Consider the following 22,913-nt stretch of genomic DNA (forward strand, 5'->3'; position numbering starts at 1 on the left):
ACTCGTTCAGAATTGTGTGCTCGTTACCAAGGCGACCGCCCACCACACCACCCACCTTTCACCCACACCACCCTCCTTTTACCCAGCCACCCACTCAGCCTCTTAAGTCATCGCCGTCGTCATCGTTGTTTGGCGCAAACAAGTAGAGGCAGCATTGTAATGCTTAATTAATGACAGCCACGTTGTCTCTGCTCTTTCACCCACTCAGTACAATTAAATTCTATACTTTGCATCTGTCAGAAGACTGCAAAAACAGATCCACAAGCTTATAGAATTATTTGGGTTAGCAAGTGTCAAAATGGCCATTAAGTAATAAACTTTAGAACGTGCAAGGTGAGGGAAATCAGCCACATCTTGGGGTCATTAAATATTTAAGAATAAAAATAATAATAAAACTCGAAAAGAAAACATTCACGTTTGTGAAACGTGCTTGACTTTAAAATATTTTTTTGCGTTTCCGTTTTTTTAATTTTTATGCAGTGGTTCTTGTAAATTACGAGGCTATAATATAATTATATATATTTAATTAGTTATATTTAATTAAATTTAATTATGGTTAATCTTTAATAGATACCTAAGTAAGTGATTTGAAGCCATTAAACTGCGTCCTTTTATTCTACAGTTCATATATTATTATTTATCTAGCTTTAGCTTGCCCCATGAACTAATCTTATGATAATCACCACATAAACCTTTCCATCAGCCTGAATATTAAACCTCTTTAAAGTTAATAGCTAATATAAATCCCTTTAGTTAACTGAACTTTTTAATCTCTGTGTAGCCGTATTAGCTATAAATATTTGATTTCCAGCCCAATCTACCACTCGAATCTTATCAATTTGTGTACCAAAATGCGGCACTGTCCGAACTCAATTAGGGATTGCCTGGCATAATACTTGGCCAGATATTGCCATCGACTAATCCACATATGGATGAAACTCGAACGAAACAGCGGCAATTATTATGGTCGCCCCAATGGCCCCCACTCGAGGGCGCGGCGACTATCTAAACAATTTTATCATCTACTGGAGCGGCGAGAACCATTTTCAGTCTCTGGCTGGCGTTCGAGCTCGTTGGAAGTGTCGGGGAAGATTGCGGCCAAAAAGTAGATTAAATTTGTAATACATTTATTTATTTAGCGGAATAATAGTGAGCAGGCAGATATGGATTTGCACTTGAGCTTTGGTGAGAAGTTGAAATTGGGCGCCAAGTGAGTATAAAAGTTTGCCGAGTAACTGGAACGATGACTCATAATAAATTCACATTTTTCGCAGAGTCATTGGCCATAAGGTCGTTCAGTACAAACTGGGCACGGGTCACACCAAAGAGTTGTCCACCAAATATGGCCAGTTGAAGGGTCAGCAGCGCAGAACCGTCTACGATGCCGAACTCTACTACTCCTTCGAAGGGATTCCCTTCGCCCAACCTCCACTGGGTGAACTGCGTTTCCGCGCCCCTCAACCTCTGAAATCCTGGCAGGGAGTAAGGGATTGCACCTACGCCAGGGAGAAGCCCATGCAGAGGAACTCTATTACCAACACTGCCGAGGGCTCCGAGGATTGCCTGTATCTCAATGTTTACGCCAAGAAACTGGAGAGCCCAAAACCTCTGCCCGTGATGGTCTGGATTTTCGGAGGCGGTTTTCAGATAGGCGGAGCCTCCCGAGAGCTCTACGGACCGGATTACTTTATGAAACACGATGTCCTGCTGGTCACCCTCAACTATCGCGTGGGTGCCCTGGGATTTTTGAGTCTGAAGGACAAGACGCTCAAGATACCCGGCAATGCGGGTCTGAAGGACCAAGTACAGGCACTTCGCTGGGTCAAGGACAACATAGCCAGTTTTAATGGTGATCCCGAGAATATAACCCTTATGGGAGAGTCAGCCGGTGGGGCCTCCACCCACATCCTCATGCAAACGGAACAGGCCAGAGGACTCTTCCATCGCGCCATCGTTCAATCGGGTTCGGCTTTATGTGCCTGGGCCACGCAACCGGATCGAAAATGGCCCCAACGATTGGGCAAGGAACTGGGCTATGCCGGTAATCTGGACAGCGAGAAGGAACTGCTGGAGTTCTTCCAGCAAATACCCGCTGCCAAGTTGGCCTTGTACTGCAATGCGATTGTGACGCAGGAGGAGGAGCGGGACTATGAGATCTTGGCCTTTGCCCCGGTAATCGAACCCTATGTTGGCGAGGATTGCGTGATCCCAAAGACGCAACAGGAGCAGTTGTCCAGTGCCTGGGGCAATCAGATTCCGATGATCATAGGCGGAACCTCCTTCGAAGGACTCTTCTCGTATCAGACCACCTTGCAGGATCCACTCTATATGCTGAGTGCCTTCGAGGCAATCATTCCCAAGCAAGTGCGAGATGCCATCGATAAGGATGAGCTGGCGGAGATGGTAAGGAGGCTGAAGAAGTCCTACTTCGACGATCCTGAACGGGCCAGCATGGAGCTGTACGAATGTCTGCACATCCTGAGCATCAAGAACTTCTGGCACGACATTCATCGCACTTTGCTCGCCAGATTGGCCTATGCGCCCAGCTCATCCACGTATCTCTACCGATTCGACATGGATTCGCCCCACTTCAATCACTACAGGATCTTGAAGTGTGGTAGAAAGGTGAGGGGTGTGAGCCATGCAGACGACATCTCCTACTTGTTCTACGGAGTACTCGCCAGTAAATTGGACAAGAAATCTCCTGAATACCGCACCATTGAGCGGTTGGTTGGCATGTGGACAGCATTTGCCGCCACTGGAGATCCCAATTGCGAAATCATCGCCCCCGTGAAGTGGGATCCTTTGCGACCAGGTGGCTCGGAACTCTGCCTCAACATTGCCGATGGTTTGGAGTTCATCCCATTGCCGGAAAGCAAACAGTTTGTTGTTTGGGATAGTTTCTATACCAGGGAGAGTCTCTACTAAGAAGATTGCATAACTATCTCAATTCGGGAAATTCAAGCAGCTTTAAATGGTGTTCTTATTAATTAATTGATCCTCCGTCAATAAAGTCCAATATAGCTAGGCCAACTTAGTTAAGAATGAAATTCTGAATTCATTGTGCGTGGTTTTTATAGGCTTTGTAAACTTTCACTTTTATATTAAGGTCGATAGACTATTCAGTACTCTTGAATTTATTAGCGTTAAACCGGTTAATTCTACTATTTTTCTATGTCAAACTTTGAACAAATTATAGCGAAAAATAAAACCAAAAAATTTGTCACAGACAAAATCAATAAGTACGTAGTAAAAATTTAATAAAGTTCTGCTAAAAGATATAATAAATGTTTCCTTCAATATGACACGAGAATTAACCCATAAACAGAAAGCGACTCATCCAATTATCCCACACCAAAAATTATTTGCTTAATTTATTCTCTTGTATTTTATTTCATTTTATAATGGCAACGTTTTTCGGTTGAAAGTGATTTCGCCGCCAGTTTTATCCGGATCTAATGTCTGGGTCGTGTTTGCGTTTCTTTTATTGACTTTTGGGCAGGCTGCCAGGAAATTCTTGGGAGCCAAGGAAATACCGCAGGTCATTGTTGTCAATCTCATAATCTGTTCTTTTTTTACTGGTTTGTTCCACATTTTCCATCCATTCACAACCCCATAAATTAAGGAAATGTTTAATCAACAATTAATCATCGGCTTCGGGAAATAAAGGCGTGCGATTTTAAAATATTTTAATGACATTCACAGGAACAGCGAATTTTTATACAGAATTTTATAATGCCATGGCAAACATAAATTTGATTTATTATTGGGGGTATTTAAAGACAAGCGATAAACGAGTTGGGTTCATTTGCACATTTATGTGGATCTAACTGGCAAAAAAATATGATTTTAGTATATCAAAGTGGGAATTACCCTGTAACAACATATCATTTTAAACAAACTAAGGGCCTTAATACAACACGAATTGTTTAGTGTTTTATTATAATATTCTACTTCTAATTTTTGATTTTTAATAATTGTTAGTTAATAATTTAAACAATTACTAAACAATTCAGTAAATTTTAAAAATATACAATAATTGTTTGGATAGTCAAACCAAAAAACAAAATTCACTTTCGACTGCACACTTTTGAGGGTATCTGTATCTAAAGAGATTTGTTTATACAATTGTTTATAACATATCTCGATATAGTTTATGGCTTTCGTTTATTTCGGTTCTGGCATCGAGCCAGACCAACGGATCGATTTAAATTTTCTTACTTTTTTCATGATTTGATTTTGTTTGGCTTCACTCGGTGGGCTTTAAATAAATTTTGAGCATAAATATTTAAATTGTTTTTCGCACTTTTCGTTGAATGGGAAATGAGTGCACGTCATTTGGGGGTGGGGGAGGGAGGAAAACGCGTCGTAGGCTCGGTTTGGTTGCTTTTCTGGCAGCCGGCCAAACGAGAATTTCCATGGTTTACTGGGTTAAATTTAATTAATTTGTCTCGTCGCCCCAGCCCAGTCGCAATGATTTTCCCAGTTTGATTATTTATTCATCCTGCATTTTCCCTGAATAGGCTGCACACTCCACAACTCTCACGCCCTTCTCTGCATTGCAGCATTTGCCATTTTATTTGTCTTTATTTATTTATTTATTATTTCGCGGGCATTCATTTTTTTCCACCGTTTATTTTTGTTTGGGCTTTACTTTTTCCTGCGAAATTTACACAATTCCAATTAATGGCATTTAATTATTTATCCGGCATTTTACACATTGCATTCCCGAGTTTCGCAAAGCGACTGCGACGCCGACAGCGACGCCGGCAGAGCCTCACCAGCTGTGAATTTTGCATTTTTATAGCATGTTGGAAATTTCTGCGTTGAATTTAAAATTCAAATTGTTTTGGTTTCGTGCCGAGGGCAGGCGGTTGCGGTGGGTGGCGATGGGTGGTGATGGGTGACTGGGGGGGTGAACCTCTACAAATTAATTTACATTTGCGGGCTTTGTTGCGTGCGAACGAGTGGGAGGCGAATCGGGGGTGTTCTCAAAAATGGAATTAAGTTATTTGTTTTTTTCCCTTTAAAATCGAATGCCTCAAAATTAAATTATCCTTTCAGATAGCTGCAGTAACCTTGTTATAAATTCAAATTTTTAACAAGTTTTTCGTCCACTGAATTATTTATTTATTGAACGGAAGGAATGACACATTTTATATTGCAAATCTGAGTATTTTTGGTCACGAATGGAGTGATCTTAAAGGTGTTGAGGCCAAAATTATATTAAATTAAGTTATTTGATAATTTGTACACTTTAAAATCGAATTCCTTGAATTTAATTATCCTTTCAAATAGCTGCAGAAACCTTGTTAAACGAAAGATTTAAATTGTACTAAATTTAGTATTTATTTTACGGGAAAATGTTTAACGATTTGTAATGCAAATATAAGACCATTTTCTTGTCCGCATTGTAAGCTAAAAGTAAGTTTTTAAGAAGATAAATGGAGTTATTACTTTTTAAAACCTAGTATTAGCTTACCATGATACCATTTTAAATTTAAATATTTGTTGGCTACGATTTATTTTATAAAAAAGGGATAGTGAAATCGAATCTTCACTAAAAGGTACCAACTTATTAATTTAATTTCGGGTCATACAAAATCTTAAAAACCCTCTGTTAAAAAAGGAAATTTAATTACTTAGTTTCCCCCTAACAAGTCATTATAACTCTTTAGGTAGGAAACCTTTCATTAAAGCGATTTATACGTGAATCATTCAAGAAATACTAAGCAGACTGATACCAAGTTTCGTGCCCCACTCCCCATAACAAGGTGCACCACCGACCACTATCAATGAGCGAAACCAGGGCGATGTCTCAAATTTATAAATACATTTTCGCATTCAGAAATAAAATCGAAAGACAAAAAAAAAAAAGACTGTGCTGCGCGGCGACAAAAAAAAAAGAAGAAAATAAGCGAAATGCGAGACAAAACGAAAGAAGCGAAATAATCGCGGAAAGCTATTAAAATTTAATCAGAAACACAGCGACCCTGCGGTCAAAATTCCCACAACATTCGCCGCCTTTACGAGGTCTCCTCCCGCGTGACCCCTCCTTGATCCCCTGAGCTGCGGATTGTCGGTGGATGATGATAATTCCCTCTGCGGGCGGGGGCAAGGGGAATAATATACTATAAAGTGTGTGTGGACGACGACGACGACGACGACCCCACTGATTAATCGTTCGCACAGTGGAGAGCCTTACTCCCGGGTCAATCTCCGTGGCGCCAACATCATCATGATCATCGTCGTTGTCCAGCCTCATCGCTATGGTTATCATCATCATCGTCATCATCCGCATTGGGAGCTGTGGCCATATTTTTGTTTATTTTGATTCGTGCGACGCGAAAACTGCTCTCGTAAATTTGTTTCTCCTCTTTTACTTTATGTTTTTATTTTGTTGCCAAGGTTTGTTTTTGCATTTCCCATTTTGCATCTCCTCATTCTTTTTTTTCGACCCAGCGTGTGGTGCTCCCATTTTTCACCGCCCCCTAACCATTTTTATTGAATTCCATTATTTATGCGAGAGTGCACAATATTGAAATTTTCACAAAATATTTGGAAAAACGATGGTATGTATACGCCAGCATCCATAAACATTTCTATTTGCATATTCATACATTTTATGTGGATACGTACATGTACATTTGGGGGGTTAACTTAAAGCGAACCCATTTTGATAAATGTTTAGGCTCGAGAATTTGCAGGAATGTATTTTTAAATAAATGTATGACTTAAATAAAATGAAATATTAGATTGCCTAAGACACATTCCCTAAGAAGACATTAGCAAAATTCTAAGAACTTAACTTTTAAAGTTGTCTTTGAAGACTCTAAATCTTATCTTTAGTTTTAAAAAGGAAAAAAAAAAGAATAAAATAAAAGAAATAACTTTGTAGCGGGGAAACAACAGAACGAGTATGAGTACTAACTCCAAATAAGCAAAGGTAAATCGATTACTTTTTAGCTAGAAGTAAAAAAATTTTTCTCCAGATGCCATTTCGCCGCTGTGCAGTTCCCAGTTTTTCAGTTCTTAAACTGCAAAATTCAATATACTCCTCCAGTTTACCATGAAAACAAAGAAATCCAAGTCCCTAAATTCGACTAAAACCCCCATTTCACCTCGACACCATTCCAGATCGAGATGTTAATCGAGAAATCGCCGGCGAGACCGGATGAATCTGCTCCATATGCATATATGCCAATGACGGAACCCCATATTTGAATTGCAAACTCACCTGGTGGGCGTTCCATTGCTGCATGAGGTCCTCGTAGCAGGGCAGACACGCCTGGATCATTCCGCGCGGATCCTTCGGTCGGGAGCGTGCCGGTCGAGGATGCTGCTCGTTGAACAGGGGGAAATAGGCCACAGGCTGTCCCGGTCTGCCCGTTTCCCTAGGCTTCACTGTACTCAGCTCTATGAGGCTGCCCCTTCGCTGCTCATCACCACACACGTAGCACACCTCGGTGATGGAGTTCTTGTCCGGCATGGAGAGGTCCAGGATTCCCACCTCCGACTGCGGTTGACTGGGTGGCGCCACAGACGCACTGCTTGCCCCATGTTGCCGAGGTGCCGGTGGGGCACTGGAACACGAGGAGTTCCGCAAATCCAGCACGGTGGCATTGTCATCTTCGAAAGTGGACGGCGCCGGAGGTCCCAGTGGCGCACTTCCCGGCGAGGGCACCGCACTGTAGGGATTGCCCTTGTAGTGGGCCGACTCCGGTGCTCCTCCGCCAGCGTTCACCTGCTGCTGCAGCAGATGATAGGCGGCCGTCTGCTGCTGCAGCTGCTGATACTGGGCGGGATGGTAGGGCGCCTGGCCCTGGTAGCCAGGTGGAGGTGCTGCCGGGCTCAGCTTGAACTTCTGCTGGGCATAGCCGGCGGATTTCATGGCCGGCGGTTCGCTGGGCGGTCGTGATGTGGGCGAGGCCACGGGCATGTCCCGCGACTGCGGCCTGCTCAGGTATCTGTTGTGGTTGCTCGACGGCGTCGAGTTCCTGGGATAGAAATCCCCACCACCGCCAGCGGCGGCACTGGGGTTCGGCGAGGGCGAGGCATTCCTTGAGGTACTGTGGTGGTGGTGTGACTGCTGATGCGGCGAGTAGTGGCGTGCCAAGGCGTAGGGATCGCCATGGCCCTCCACCAGGCCGTTCTGGGTGAGATGCTCGGCACTCAGGCCCAACACCTGGGCGGCATACTCGCTTTGGGTGGCCACATCGGCGCCTATGTAGCCCTTTCCGTCCACCCGCTTCATGTGGTAGATGCGCTGCAGCAGGGGCTTCTTCTGTCGCTCGTAGGCATCCCACTGCTCGTTCAGGGATCGAAAGCAGAGCATGCAGGCCCACACGTAATCCTGGCCAGGCGACACCGCAGGCAATCCGTTCGGCGGTTCATGACGCTCCAGGAAGGGGAAGTATGATTCGGCAGGACGCTCGGCATTGTGGCGGATCCTTAGGGGATGCGGCTCGTAGCCACCATGTCCGCCACACACAAAGCAAATGGTCATGGGCACATGGTGATGATCGGGAGGAGCCGACGCCCTCCCCGTCGACTTGCCCCCCGGATAGTAGTGCTGGGCGGGATGTGGCTGATAGCCCGCCAAGTGGTACTGCTCGCTGGGCGTCCGGCTGCTCCGATGAGCCGCTGCTCCGGGCGAGGGCATCAGCTCCACGGGCGGATAAGGCTGCTTGGTCGCTTGGAGCGCTCCAGCCGAGGCCGGCGAGGTCGGATTCGGCGTGGTTGCTGGCTCGGATTGCTGGCTGCCACCGCGGAGTTCATTCTTGATATACGCCTTCGCCTTTTCCATAATATTTGCAACTGCAATGGGAGGAATACAAATAAAAAGGATATTTAGTAATTGTTTAATTTAATATTTCTTAACTTAATATTGCATAAGACATTATACATTTGCATTCATATAAAAGAGCATTGATGCTTAAAAACTAAATGTATAAACCCCTGATTTCAATCTGAGTTCTTATCTGAGTTTATTTCTTTTTTTAAATAAATGTTATTAAGTTGTTAAGCTGACATCTTAGAAATAAGTTCGGAATGGGAACATAAATTAAAACAAAAAGTAATAAAAATTGTTATACTGTTCTTTGAACAATAACAATAAACCTATTCATTTTAATCTAGAAGTCAAAATGTGTCACGAGTGAGAAGCTTAAAAAAGTCATAGATTTCTGAGAAAAGGAATATTTTGAACTTTTTAAGTGAGTGTTTGACTCCCAATTTTGCCGAATTTAATCGTTAACTGGGACAGATTTGATATTCTTTTCTGGGACCAGCCTCCAGTCCAGTTGGCAGCTATTTGTGATCAGAGAATTGATGCTCGTTAATCGAACGATCGCCGATGGCGATAACCTATTTCAGCGCGGGTCTCGCGATAACCCGCATCACTCTGCGATCATGATCTCTGAGCTCTGGACATCAATGTGGGAAGTATAAAAAATAGCGATGGAAATAAGAAAAAAATGATTTACATGTTAAAGTGATTCGACGATTTGTCGGCCGTTGCTTCTTGTTTCTGAGGCGATCTGATTTTATTTGATTTGATTTACTTCGCTTCGCGCTTCTTTTTTTTTTTGCGACGCGCATTTGTTTTCATTAATATGTATAGCGATTTCAGACATGTGACGCAAGTCGGACACTCGAAAGAGCCACAGAATGCCGAGCTGATAACGAGCGAAACGGAAAAGAAAAATCAGCGTAGAGGAAAGCCCCACGAGTATGAAATCAGATGGACGAAGATTTTTGCCACTTTGGAGTTCCAGATAAATCCGGTCAGTCGCCTGGCTAAATATATATCGCTTATTTGTTTATAGCACGGACCAGCTCCGAATGGTGCTAATTCGCTTTATCAAGTACATACTATAAATGCCCCCACAGCAAATTCGCTAAACAATTTTGTGGTGCCCTCGATTAGCGATTCTCATCATCATGGGGAACAACAGTTGAACAATGCCTCACTATTTTGCAATTGATTTATTTTTCAATCAAAATTATGCAATCATGGTATTTGCCCCAACTAATTAAATGTTTCATTATTTATTTACAAAAATGTAAGCAATTTTCCAGCACTCATTTTAGTGGCCATAATAAAGTTGTATAATGTAAACAAAAGCATGCAAAAAGGGAGTTTTTCATATTGCAATTATTTTTAATTTATTTATGCGCATTTTTATTGATTTTTTATTTCAGTTCGTGGCTCTTAAAGTGGGGGCAAGAAATTGTTGTTGCTTTTCAGCCAGCTGCAAGGGGGAAAATGCAGTTTCGAGCGCCCATATTTTGTATTATTTTTTTCTGGTGCAAGCTTTTGAGAGTTGTTAGCAGTTTTATTTTGTTTTTCGGTGTGTTGGATATACAGTTGTGGTCAAAATATAAGTAAAACAACACCTAAAAGTGTTCAAGGATTGAAAAAAACTAAGAAAACTTATTTTTTTATAAATAGAGAAATAATATATATGTATAATATAATGTTTTCATTATCAACACTTTTACTTAAGGTCACATTTTCTTTATCTGGAAAAATTTTAATTTTTAAAACATTTGGCAAAAGATTTTTTATGGTTTAATTTAAATTTAAAAAAAAATTTTCTTATAATCGATATAATAAAGAGTATTTAAGGACCTGTTTCTGGACACAATAGTAAATGAATAATTGAAAAAAAAATGTTTTTAAATTTTTTTTTTTTTTTAATTTGAAATATATTATTGTATGTTTTCAAAGTTTTTGCCTGTGGATGCACTTGAACATTGTTGCTTTTGTTGCCGCCCACCTGCCCCTGTTTTTCCTCGCCAGTTGTTTTTAAAAGTTTTTGTTTTTTTCCTAGCAGCTTACAGGAACATTTTTAGGGCTCCCATGTCCTTGCTTTTGTTTTTGAGGGCGTGGCATAACCAGAACAAGTGGAATAGAAAACCCAGCGAACCAATGTTTAAAGTTTTCTTCCCAAAAAACAACAAAAAATTTTAGCTTTAACCATTGAACTCGCGCTTATCGTCGATGTTCTTGGCTTTGTTTTTTCTATAGTTATAGTTATAGCTGTAGCGGAAGTTGCGTACAATAACAATAACAACGGGGTACGAGCATTGAACAACTTTTCCGGACAAAAAAGAAAAAGTTGCGTTGTTCAGAAAAGTTTTTAGCGTAGTTGGAAACTCTTTTCTTTCGCTCTCTTCTCGATTATATGTTGAGTTCTATTTTTTTGTTGTAGTTCTGGCTGTAGAGCTTGCAAAGTGAGTTAAGGTGCTTAAGTTTTGCCGTCTTTATTGTTCGTCGCCTTTTATCTATACTTTTATTTTTGTGCCAGTTTCCTCGAAAGGAAAACTAAGCGCCGCGGGAAGTGAGATGCATTTGGGGAAAAATAGGGGAAAAATGTAATAATAAATCTCGGAATGAAATATGAATTTGCAGCGGAGCCAAAAAAAGGATGTTTTCTACGGATGTTCATATTTCATATTTCACATTTCCCATTTCCCAACTTTTGGCTAGCCTTTGATGCAATTGAAGTTACGAGCGAAATTGAATTTTAAAATTTGCATTGGCCAAACAAGATAAAAAGCGGAAACAGCACTAACAAAAGGAAGAACTGAATGGAAAGATAAATCCCGACCGAGATGCAACAACGAAAACATGGCGATATGACAGGCAGGGGGGAGGGGAGTCGAAAATGGAATTTATTAAATAGCATTCCGCGCAATAAACTCTTGCAAAAAACACAAACAGCAAAAATCCACACGCACACACTGGCATAATCAAATAAAACAACATGGACATGCAATTTTATGGCAGGACGTGGGTTCCCTCTGCACACCCCTTCCCTACACCCTCTTCCATTTTAAAATCCCCCTACCTCTTTTAGTCCCCTTACGCAGCATAAACACACCAAAAAAAAAACAATCAAAACGAGAATGGAAAGATAGAGACCGAAATTAAGAAGGTCCATTATTCGGTATTTCCGTATCTTATGTATTTTTAAAGATTAGTTTTAAAAACGGTTTTATAAATTATACATTTCAATAGCTACTAATTATATTTTTAAAACCTATCATGGGGAATTTTTTTTAATAAATAAATGCTTACTATTTGTTGTTGTCTGTAAAAAAAATGGTAATATACCATCCCCTTCCAATAGGCCTAACTTCTCTCAAGTTTAAAAAATCCAAAACGAAATTCTAAAATTAAATTAACCCTATTAAAGTCGAGCTGATATCTTCTACAGCATGGCGAACTTTTAAACGAAATTATACTACCCCCTGCAAGGGTATACAAAAAAGGGTCAAATAAAAGGAAGGAGTAAAACAAAAAGACCGCTCAACATTTTTTCCATTAAGGGCACCAACAAAAAAACTGGACAGCTAAAAGGGGCTCAGAAATCTGGAGAGGAGGCCATCGCGGATTCAAGTTTCGGAACTGGCGATAAAAAGAAGCAAATAAAAAGGTTAAATTAATAACCGAAGTCGCTCTTTAAAGTTCAAACCAAATGCGACAAATAAAGAACAGATATATGTGTATGAATGTGCCTACGACGAACGAAATGCATATTTAATTATTGTATAAATCATCCATTTTATTTTGATTTTCGTTTTTTTTATCATGGGGTTGGGTTTTTGTTTGCTGAAAAAGGCGACTGCATCATTAAATTACCATTTTAATGATTATTTCGTTTCGTCGATTTCAGAAATAAAATAATTTGAGATTTAAATAAATACAAACATGCATTTATATTTTAATCGTTTGTGAGATGGGGTCAATCGGTTGGTTAATTGAAAACTTTGTTTTTGGGGTTGATACAAATAATGTTCAAGGATTCTATAATCTCCCATACTAAATGTAGTGATTTTAAATACACATAGATTTGTAATGCAACTTTCGAATAATTTGCATCTGTCAAAACATTTTGTTTTTTAGCCGTAATATTTGCATTTGCTCATTCCTTGACTTACGCAATCTTTGATTGCAGTTTTATGAAATATATGAGTTCAAAGCAGACACATGTGATTGAAACCAAATGAAACCAAACTGTCAAGTTGGAATTGATTTAAATTAATTGAATTTTCAATTTGTCTTTTGCCGGCTTGCGAACTGAACCGGTAACCGGTAACCAGTTTCAACCGATTCAAGGCGAACCATTCAATTGAGCAAACGGTATTTTAATATTTTAACTGATTGATGGCAGTTAATATGGCCTGATTGTTCCGATACTGACCTGTGCTCCGGGGTGCTTCGGCCTATTCCAGTTGACTCCTATTAATCCAACTCATGTGCTTGTTTTTGTTGGGGAATTATTGTGTAGAATGGAGGTGGGAACAGGTGGAAGAAGGGCTTTACCGGAATTAAAGCCGAATTAGGGAATTAAAGGGACTTAACTTTAGGGAAAACACATTTGGTTTCAGGCACTTTTCCCAACTTTCCTTTGGGTTTTCTTTGTTTTTTATATTTATTTTAATTAGCACTCTTGTTTATATTTTTTCACTTGCTTTTCAAGCTATTAAGAGCACTAGTGGAATGGGGAATTTTAAATTGAGCAATTTAAGTATTTAGTTAGTTTATTAAGGTGTTTACGATACCCCTTATTTCCTGTGTTTACATTCAGATCATTTTAAATTAATCAGCTGTTTTCCGTTTATCTTTGTATTTATTTGATACTGCGAGGAAACTAGAATGATATTTGATTTTTGGTCACTAATAGAATCAAACAATTAAAGAATGTGCTCGAGTTGTTTTATTCGTTTTGTATTGGCATTGAGTAAACAAAAAAGGAATTATAGTGTCTAGACAAAATAAAACATTTTAAGCTCCTATCTTTTGAAATAGTGTCTTCTTATTTCTTGATCAGTAATTATTTTATTTTTAGGTTTTTGAAAAAATAATTTATATTTTAATATTCAAATTAAACGGCATGGTCGGTAATATTTGTAAACTTTTTTCATAATTGGAAATTAAAAAGATTATATTGTGCATGCCCGAATTATCATGGCCACTACTGTGTTTTCTACTTGATATTTAATAAAGTTAATGGCCAATATTGACTTGTTTAATTGCTTATTACGCCGAACTTTTTTTTTTGTTATTTTTTTGTTTATAGTTTCATGATGTTAATTTTAAATTTCTGCCAGTGTATATGATTCGCATTGGAAATCCAGGACAGTGTATTTAAAACGTTAAAGAGCTTATTTCGACTTGTTTAACTGAGTAAAATGGTTTAATGCTTGTCTTGTCAGCTGTTCTTTATATAACTTATTTGTTGGGCTTTATTTCATGTTGCGCACTTTCGATTTCTGCCAGTGTATATTGTTCGCATTGTAAACATTTTACTAAATTCAGAACAAATTTCGTTTCATGGCCACTGCGGTGGTCTCTGCGCTGACGCTGGCAGCGACGCTAGCCGCGACGTCGACGTTGGCAGCGAAAGGCGACACCATTTCACCGGCGACACATGCGAAATGAGTGCGACAGAGACGAACGATCGCGATCACACGCACACACTCTCACACACGCGCTGCAACTGTTGCAGCAGCAGCAAGAACAACAACAATACGGTTAAACAGTCACTGTGTTTTTTTTTGTTTTTCAGCGCTGCGACCTTGGAACCGTTAGCTTTTCGAGCTGAACTCTTGGACTTGTTAAATTACCCGTAGTTTTAACACCTGAAAAGCGCTTATCCAATTGTTTGCCTTTTGCTTTTGTTGCTTGTTGCTGCCTCTGCCGCAGTCGCAGTCGCTGCCGGCGTCAGCTGCTCACGTACGTGTGTTTGTGTGTGTTTTTCCGTTTGTTTTTATAACCCTTTTTTTTGGCATATTTTTTGCCACCGTGGAATTGCAATATTTACGGATTATTCGCGGACGTTGAAGCTATTTGGCAATTTTAGCGCGGAGGTGGATCGGCGGAGACGACGGAACAGCGATATATAATTGCAGCAGTGGCAAGAAGAAGAGCCGACCAGCAGTGGCGGGCAGTGTGTCCACACCGTGACGAAATTGCCACCTGGCCGGCAGAGTGGCCACATCGTTGGATTTTATTGCATTTTATTATAACTAATTGGACTTAGCTTATTTACTTATTATCATTGTTTTGGTCTCTGCTTAGTTTATATACAATTATTTATTGCATATTAATATGTTTTAGCAGGTGACTGTAAAAGGTTGAAGAAGAAGCACGCCATCAGTTGCTGCTCAAATTGAATTAAGTGCTAACGCGTTTTGTGGGAATATTGGGCGCCAACTTTTAAACATGTTTTGCCTTGAAAATAATATGTGTACTGCCAAAATCCAAATTAAAATTTTTATAAGAAGCAAGTGAAATGTAAAAGTAACGATTTTAATTTGCCTTAAATAAAATACTAAATAAATAGCAAAGCTCGGAATATGTAAAGATAAATTAAACGAATTTTGAATATTAAGCTATTGTTTTTAAGAAACTTCAAAACTATTTGGGAAATTCTTTCTCTGTTGTTGGTGTGTTTGTTTTTTTTAAGTTAAAGGTTTTGCATTAAGTTTAGCATACTTCATTTATTTGCATGTTTTTTATTTGACACAGTAAATTTCTTCGAGATTGAAAAATACAAAATTCGTTAGATCAAAAATTCAAAGCATTCAAAATAAAAGCATTTTTCTTCCAGTTAAATAGTTAATATTAGTCGAATATGAAAAAAAAGGCAGATTACAAAATATTCTACTTTATATAAAATAAATTTTAATAAAATCCGAAATTTGCTCATATAAACTATTTTTACCTAAAATCCGATGACAAGACATTACACAAGTTAGTGTAAAAACAAGAAAGAACGCTATAGTCGAGTGCCTCGACTATTAGATACCCGTTACTCAGCTAAACAATTGCAACTGTGTATAATGTAAATACATACATATGTATATGCTTACATACATACACACGCCATTGTTTGGCTCAGACCTCCAACTTGGCTAACTTGATTTGATTTGCATAGTTCTTGGGATATAGTTCGGTATTGACAAATGAAAACCATCGCAATTTCCTTTAATAGAACTCCTTATCGAGAATTAACGTTGACTCTGTTGAGCACCTTGGCCAGCTGTTCCAAAGTCATCCGTTAGATGGCGCCATGAAAGGCGGAAATGTAGGCGCTAGCCAGGCTTAAGCGTTTAATGGGTTTTTGGGCGTTAGAGTGGGCGTGGCAAACTTTTATTAGGCCAATCGATAGGTATTGACGAAACAAATACATATCAATTAAAATTTTCAAAATAGCATCAAAACTGTGGCCACAGCTTGTGGCTTGTGGGCGTCAGAGGGGGCGTGGCACCATTTTGAAACAAACTTGCGCTGCGTAGGAACTCCTAAAATCTACATGCAAAATGCCAATCTTCTAGCTGTTTATAGTTTCCGAGATCTCAGCGTTCATACAGACAGACAGACAGACGGACATGGCTAGATCGACTCGGCTAGTGATCCTGAACAAGAATATATATACATTATAGGGTCGGAAACGCTTCCTTCTACCTGTTACATACTTTTGCACGAATACAATATACCCTTTTACTCTACGAGTAACGGGTATAATCACATACCAGTAGAATATCAGGGATTGGAGTATTTCCAGTTCAATGCTACATTCCAAAACCGAAATTCAATTTACAACTTGCCAACTAATTCCAACTGAAATCCACTGTAGTAAAAATCACCCAATCATCATCAATATTAACTCAATACTGATTTTTATTGTTCTGCTCCTTTGGGGTAAGATTTTCATCAGCATGACAGAGATTTGTATAATATAAGTATATCCAAGAGAGGTTAATCATCTGGCTGGAAGTTTTGGGATCACCTGTATCCAACGATAATCCAAGTGAAATAGTAGTGACCAATACCGACTAGGTTCCTATTTTTGGACGTCTATATAGGATTGCTCAATATTTAAGACGTCTCCAGGGAGATATTGAAAAAAAACTGCAGGAAGAAATCGAATCCAGATTTTCCTTGAGATTTCAGTAAATCAGTCCAAAACCGTGGATAAGGTTAATTCAAAGCACCAAATTGAGCCACGTCCAAATGTGGGAGCTTTATTGATTATGCTCATCCTGATCAAAAATATTTCCTGAATTTTTCTGTAATTCTCAAACATTTTTTTCCATCAGGAAAGGATGCCAACGCTCTGATAATGAAGGACATGAAAGGAGAAGTCGATGAGGTTTAGATGATTTCAAATGAGAGGAACTTGATGAACATTTTTTGAGAAAATAGTTTTATTTCGAATTCAGTTTTGGACGATGGACAGTTGAAAGTAAGAGAAGAATAAAAAGTGTCCAAATGGATAAATGAAAAGAGAATTTGTAGAGAAATTCTGAAGGAAAACGAAGAAAAACGAAACGAGTTTGTCCAGATTAAAAGAAATATTCCAGGTAAAGGGTTCAACGTAAAACAGCTATAAAAGAAGTTTGCACTTCCCAAATAATAAACAACAGATAACGAGGTACATTTAAGATTTCTTCATTGGTTTTCTTTTATATGTATATATATATATATATATATGTATATATAGTATAACATTGTTAACATTTATTATTGACTATGTAATATCCACTGCAGAGATACTTTTCGTGTTTCATGTTCTGTTTCCGTTTCTGTTTGTTTTGCAGGTACTTAGTACTACTTTGCTCCTTGGGTTTGCGATTATTGTACGCTTGTCCTATATACACACGCTAACATATATATATATATATAAGTATCAATAGGGTATATATATGAGAATTGGGGCGTTTTTTGGGTTCTTGGGTTCTTGGGAGAGGGGTGGAATACTAAAGAGTTTAGGCGTTAATAAATACATCTCGAGTTTAGTTGGTAAAATTGCTAACATTTAGTAAGTAACTATGTTGTACATTCAAGGGCTATATCGTATAAGGTATCGCTGATCTATAACGATCGTAAATATATCTATGTGTATACAGTGTTGTATATGAATATGAAACAATCTGCAGTTATAGATTCTAGGCATAGGCTATGCAGTGAAGTCTTAGACGAGTTTAAATAGCACTTTCTCGAAGTCCGTACATCTATAAATGGTAAATATCGTGTAAATCGCTAGCATCTATCTAGATTAGAGTTAGATTTAGATTTAGATTTAGAGTTACAGTTACAGTTAAAGTTTCAGTTGCTTATGTCGGTAAAATACTTGAGTAAAGATAGAGCTAAGATTGTTGACAGACTGACTACTCGCTTCTAATCCATTCGAAACCCACAGCGGGTTCACAAATTCCCTATGCACGTTGAATGTTGCATGTTACTTGTTGCACTTTGCTTGTTGCTAGTTTCTCGTTTGTTAGTTGGTTTGTTCCCATTTAGGTTGTGGTCATAGAATATAAGTGGATCATGTTGGTTCTCAGACAATCGGCACGCACACCCATTCCATCAGCCGGAACAGCAGCGAGCACAACCAATTCTAGGCGGCCGTCGTGACCTTCGGCTGTCCGCCAGGTCCGGTGGCTCCTGCTCCTGCTCCAACTCCTGCTCCCGCCTCCAAAGACGTGGCCGGAGCCACTGAGATCTCCTCCAGCTGATGCAGTTGCTCCTCCATCGCCGGGCCATCGCTGCCACTGCCGCTGCTGGTGGTTGTGGCGCCGCTGCCGGTTTGGCTGGTGCGCAGCTCCGGCGGCAGATAGATTTTGACCACGCTGGTTATCTTCACCCGACAGTTGGGACAGTTGCTGCATCTGCAAGAGAGGATTTCACAGGTTAATAGGGGTTCGATATGGGATATCAAAATGTTTGAATTACATCTCTAAAATCATGATAGTCGCCTTTACTTTGGATATAAAAAAACCTTTGTCAGAAAAATGTAATAAACTTTTAGTTTATATTAAAAATGTAAGCGATAAGTTATTGCCACTATTTTAAGATTAAATCAGTAATCGTTAAAATCACAGAAACAGAAATAGAATCCGATATAAAAAGTTCAGTTTTAAAATAGAAAAAAAAGCTGATTAACCAGTTCTGGTATAACTATAATCATAAATAATAAGCCGAAGTTCTACTTTAAGTTAGAAAAAAAGGTTTTCAATTAGTTGAATATATGTATGTAATAGTGTTTTGATTGTGTATTAATCAGAAATTAATCTATTGACTAATCTTAGGTTTTATTTATATTTTTTTCTATAGAAGCTCTTGATGAAAGGATTTACAATAAAGATCTGATGGTTTAGTAACTAGAAAAGAAAACTATTAACTACTTTTTGTATATTTTTTGTATGCAAGCTCCTGATAAAAATACACTAAAGATCTGAAGTTCTAATATTTAGAAATAACCTATTAACCAATCATACGTTTTTTCTATATTTTTGTATAGATCCTCCTGATGAAAGGCCTTAAAGGCGACTCTCCGAGTTTAGCTTCTTATTCAAGAAGGACAACTCACCTCGCAGCGCACTGGGCACAGGCGATGACGTGACAGCACGGATTGAACACTGTGTTGATGGCGCGGTCCATGCAGATCTTGCACTGCATGGCCTCCGAGATGCGCGTGTCCACGCAGCGCTCAATCGCCGCCTCACGCGCCTCCTTCTCGCGAATGGCCAAATCTATCTTGCCGGCCATGGAGCCGCCGGCACCAGTCGACATGGCCAAACCGCTCACTCCGGCCATGGCATCCAATGGATCGCCGCCGGCAGTGGCGCCCAATCCTCCAGCGGCAGCAGCGGAGCACCCCTCGGCCCCCTCCGCCACCAGGTCGCCGCCCCGCTCGTGGAGCGTCCTCCTGGCCTGGTCGTGCACCTCGCGACAGGTGTGCTGGATGTCGAACACGTACCGCTTGCCCAGCTCCGTGTTCTCCATGAACATGGAGGCGATGGTGCCCTTCAGGTCCCGCGTGAACTGGTTCGTCACCACACCGCGCACCTTGTCGCACACGTAGAAGGCGTGCCGCTCCGTGATGGAGCGGTACAGTCCGGCGGCGATCGGCTGCTTGGGCAGCTTGATCTCCAGCTCCTTGCGGTCGTTGTGGTCGTCCACGTACTCCAGCTTGAAAGTGCGACGCAGCGACTTGGCCGCAGCAATGGCGCCAAAGGGGATGCTAAATTAGAGAGAATAAAACCGAATTAGTTTTTGAAATATTTTAACAAATCACTAACAATTCTGTAACTCGAATCTGCGAAATAAATCTCTGCTTGGAAATTTTCTGAGGTTGCCAATGACCAATTAACCAATCATTTGATAAAAATATCTAGAGGTTTACAAAACTCCAAATTTAAATATTGGAGGTTTGAAATCGCTATAGCTATTTTGGTTAATAAATATAAATTTTTAATTATTTTTTTTTTGATTTTTCTGATTCTATTAATAATGCTCGAAAATTAAAAAATTCAACAAAATATATACTTATTTACTAATATAATCCTAGATAATATGGTAAGAACTTCAAAGCCCTAGAAATTCAAATGTCACTTTCAAACAAACATTTACCACTTTGTAATAATATTTTTAACTGGGTCATTAAGCCATCATTAGGCCCCATATTTAAGGTTTATAACCCAGAAAGTGGGATCTATTAAAAATACCACCTTTGACAGTAATTTTGCGCTATCTAAACCTAAAGCCAAAATCATTTCATAAAACAATGTCCGAAAATGACTATAAAAAAGCCATTTCATTATCCGGGTTAATGCACCATCTACTTTCAAGAATGTTGTTTTCGTTTTGCGCAACTTTTTTCTCTGGTTTTTATGAGGCTTCACCTTGACTTTTGTTTTATGAATATATTCAAATTGAGTCATTTTTGGTTCTTAAAATTTAAGAAAAAGTAAAAGCAGTATGACATTAAAGGGTAAACGGAAAAATAAGTTAATAAGCCTGATTTAATATAATATTTTAGGTGCATATATTAATTTCAAATTGGTATTTTCTGCGGGGTATTAAATATATAAATATAAATATATAAAACTAAATTGAACATTCTTATTTCTTATTTAAGATTTTGTAGGGTTGAAATAAGTACAATAAGACCTGATTGTACAATAAATCATGTTTTTATTATGTTAAATAATACTAGAGAGGTGTTTACACTTTTTAAGCAAAAATCAGACTAAATATCAAATAGAAAATCAGAATGCATAATGAGGTCTCTAGCTTTAAGTGCCCTGCAGATAATTTTCTTCGAGTCACAGATATTTATGAATTGTGAATGGTTATCCTTAAGGTCCTGGCACTCACCTCTGTTTCTCACCCCCCCGGCAAACGGTGATGCCATGGGCGCCCACCGCAATGTCGCACCGCTGGGCACTCTCGTTGGTGGTCACTCCGCTGAAGAGCTCCTCGCCGTATCCCTCGAGGTCCTGGATGGACTGCAGCAGCCAGTACTTGGCCGACTTGAGGCTCATCTGCAGCTTGGCCAGCTTGCCGTGCTCCATGGCGATTTGCCGCAGATAGTCCGCCGGCGGATCGCTTTCGGAGCTGGGTTGGATCAGGTACTCCTCGTACATGCGGAGTGGATTGCTGGCCAGTCGCTCGTCCAGTCCCGTTTGACTGCTGCTGTTGCTGGGACTGCTGGAGCTGCTGTTCGAGTGGGTCTGTGAGCAGGCGGATGTGGAGGCGGATGCGGATGCTGAAGCGGATGCGGATGCGGAGGCGGATGGCGAGGGCTGCAGACTGCAACTTGTGGCATTGTTGGCCGTCGTTGGCAGCGTGCATATTTCGATGTGCTCCATGGACTTTTGCTTGGACAGGCGTCGCTTCTTGAAGCTGAGCACATGCTCCTTCTCCTTCCGCTGCTGCTCCAATCGCAGTTGCTGCGCCTGCTGCTGCTGCTGCTGCTGCTGCGCCAACTCCCGCCTCATCCGCATGGGGCACTCCGCCCGCAGCGACGCCTCATTGAAGCGCAGGCCATCCGCCTGGCAGAGCAGCGCCGCCAACTTGGCCGCTCCATGCCAATCCGGAGCGGTGAGGCGACCCTCCAGCAGATCCCGCCTGGCCTGCATGTAGAACAGATTGCGCACGCTCTCCTGCAGGATGAAGTGCACCGGCACCCAGAACTTGACCCGCAGGGCCAGCATCAGCTGGATGCCACTGCCACTGCTGCCACTGTCGCCGGACAGCCGGTTGCGCAGGTTGATCCACTGGCGCGTCTGCGACTCCTTCTGGTTGGGCGTCCAGTGCTCCAGGCCGAAGTACTCCATCTCGCAGATGATGTTCAAGGCACGGCAGACCTGAAAGCAAAGGGAATAGGGTTTAAGTTTGGTTATAATCAGTATATCATTACATATTAATATCAAATATGTTCAATTTCTTGTTTGCTGAAGAATTCGCGTAATGTGATAACCATATATGTAGAAATCATTTCCCCCTTAAACATACAAAAATATAGCTTTTGTATGTTAAGAAAGTAAAAGTTAAGAAAAGAAAATAAAATATAGATATAATGAACATTTTTAAAAGTTCTAAACTATTATTTTAAAATAATATCTTACGATAAGCCAACATTTTTAATGATGTTTTATACATTGATTTAAGAAAAAATCCTTTATAAAAAATTACCTGATAAACTTAAAAAGTTAAGATTTCGGGATTAAAATCTTAGAAGTGTATAATAAAAAACTATATTTCTAAGTTCTCCAAATATTTGATAAGCTGCAGTAAATGTTGTTCTTTTTTTTTACCAAATTAACGACCAGTTCAAATAAACTAAAATTTCAGTGTTATTCAGTCCTACTTTGTCTCGCAGCGGCGATTTAAAGTTGAACCTAAATGTTTTCCAATCTATTCTGGATCAGCGACTTATCAATTCAGCTTGACAGAGCCTGTCAACGACATGCGTCCTCCGCCAGCAGAGAAGGCGGCCAAAAGCGAGTCCTACGTCGCCCATCTACTACCAACATTTCGCCATGACAGCGGCAACATCCGCAGCAGCGGCAGCAACAACTCGTGGCAGTGGCAAGCGGATGGATTGGGA

At 40.1% G+C, this 22,913-nt stretch overlaps 3 protein-coding genes across 6 annotated transcripts in view; 1 reads left to right on the forward strand and 2 right to left on the reverse strand.

The window, feature by feature from the left end:
• The window catches only part of LOC108038297 (atrophin-1), a 77,568-nt gene extending 62,620 nt beyond the window's left edge, over positions 1 to 14,948 (reverse strand). For 2 of the 4 annotated variants that reach the window (XM_017115087.2, XM_017115095.2), the window contains exons 1-2: positions 13,212 to 13,661; positions 7,238 to 8,817 (exon numbers count right to left, since the gene is read on the reverse strand). In XM_017115087.2, the coding sequence (XP_016970576.1) occupies positions 7,238 to 8,806 (1,569 nt within the window). In that variant the 5' untranslated portion in view covers positions 8,807 to 8,817; positions 13,212 to 13,661. Of the gene's footprint in view, positions 1 to 7,237; positions 8,818 to 13,211; positions 13,662 to 14,834 lie in introns of those variants that run through there. The other 2 variants (XM_017115070.2, XM_017115078.2) reach the window with 2 other exon arrangements.
• On the forward strand, positions 1,040 to 3,239 carry LOC108038358 (esterase B1). Its single transcript, XM_017115140.1, has 2 exons — positions 1,040 to 1,210; positions 1,275 to 3,239. Exons 1-2 carry the CDS (start codon positions 1,164 to 1,166, stop codon positions 2,926 to 2,928), a joined length of 1,701 nt encoding a protein of 566 aa, XP_016970629.1. The 5' UTR covers positions 1,040 to 1,163; the 3' UTR covers positions 2,929 to 3,239.
• A 2,530-nt stretch (positions 14,949 to 17,478) lies between the features above and the next one.
• Positions 17,479 to 22,913, reverse strand: part of LOC108038280 (E3 ubiquitin-protein ligase MYLIP) — a 28,536-nt gene continuing 23,101 nt past the window's right edge. Inside the window, exons 2-4 of the mRNA XM_044456537.1 lie at positions 21,179 to 22,170; positions 19,389 to 20,042; positions 17,479 to 18,687 (exon numbers count right to left, since the gene is read on the reverse strand). Coding sequence (XP_044312472.1) covers positions 18,417 to 18,687; positions 19,389 to 20,042; positions 21,179 to 22,170 — 1,917 coding nt within the window. The 3' untranslated portion in view covers positions 17,479 to 18,416. The remainder of the gene's footprint in view (positions 18,688 to 19,388; positions 20,043 to 21,178; positions 22,171 to 22,913) is intronic.

The sequence above is a fragment of the Drosophila rhopaloa genome, unplaced genomic scaffold (assembly GCF_018152115.1).
Source record: "Drosophila rhopaloa isolate 14029-0021.01 unplaced genomic scaffold, ASM1815211v1 contig_115, whole genome shotgun sequence".
NCBI classification, from domain to species: Eukaryota; Metazoa; Arthropoda; class Insecta; order Diptera; family Drosophilidae; genus Drosophila; species Drosophila rhopaloa.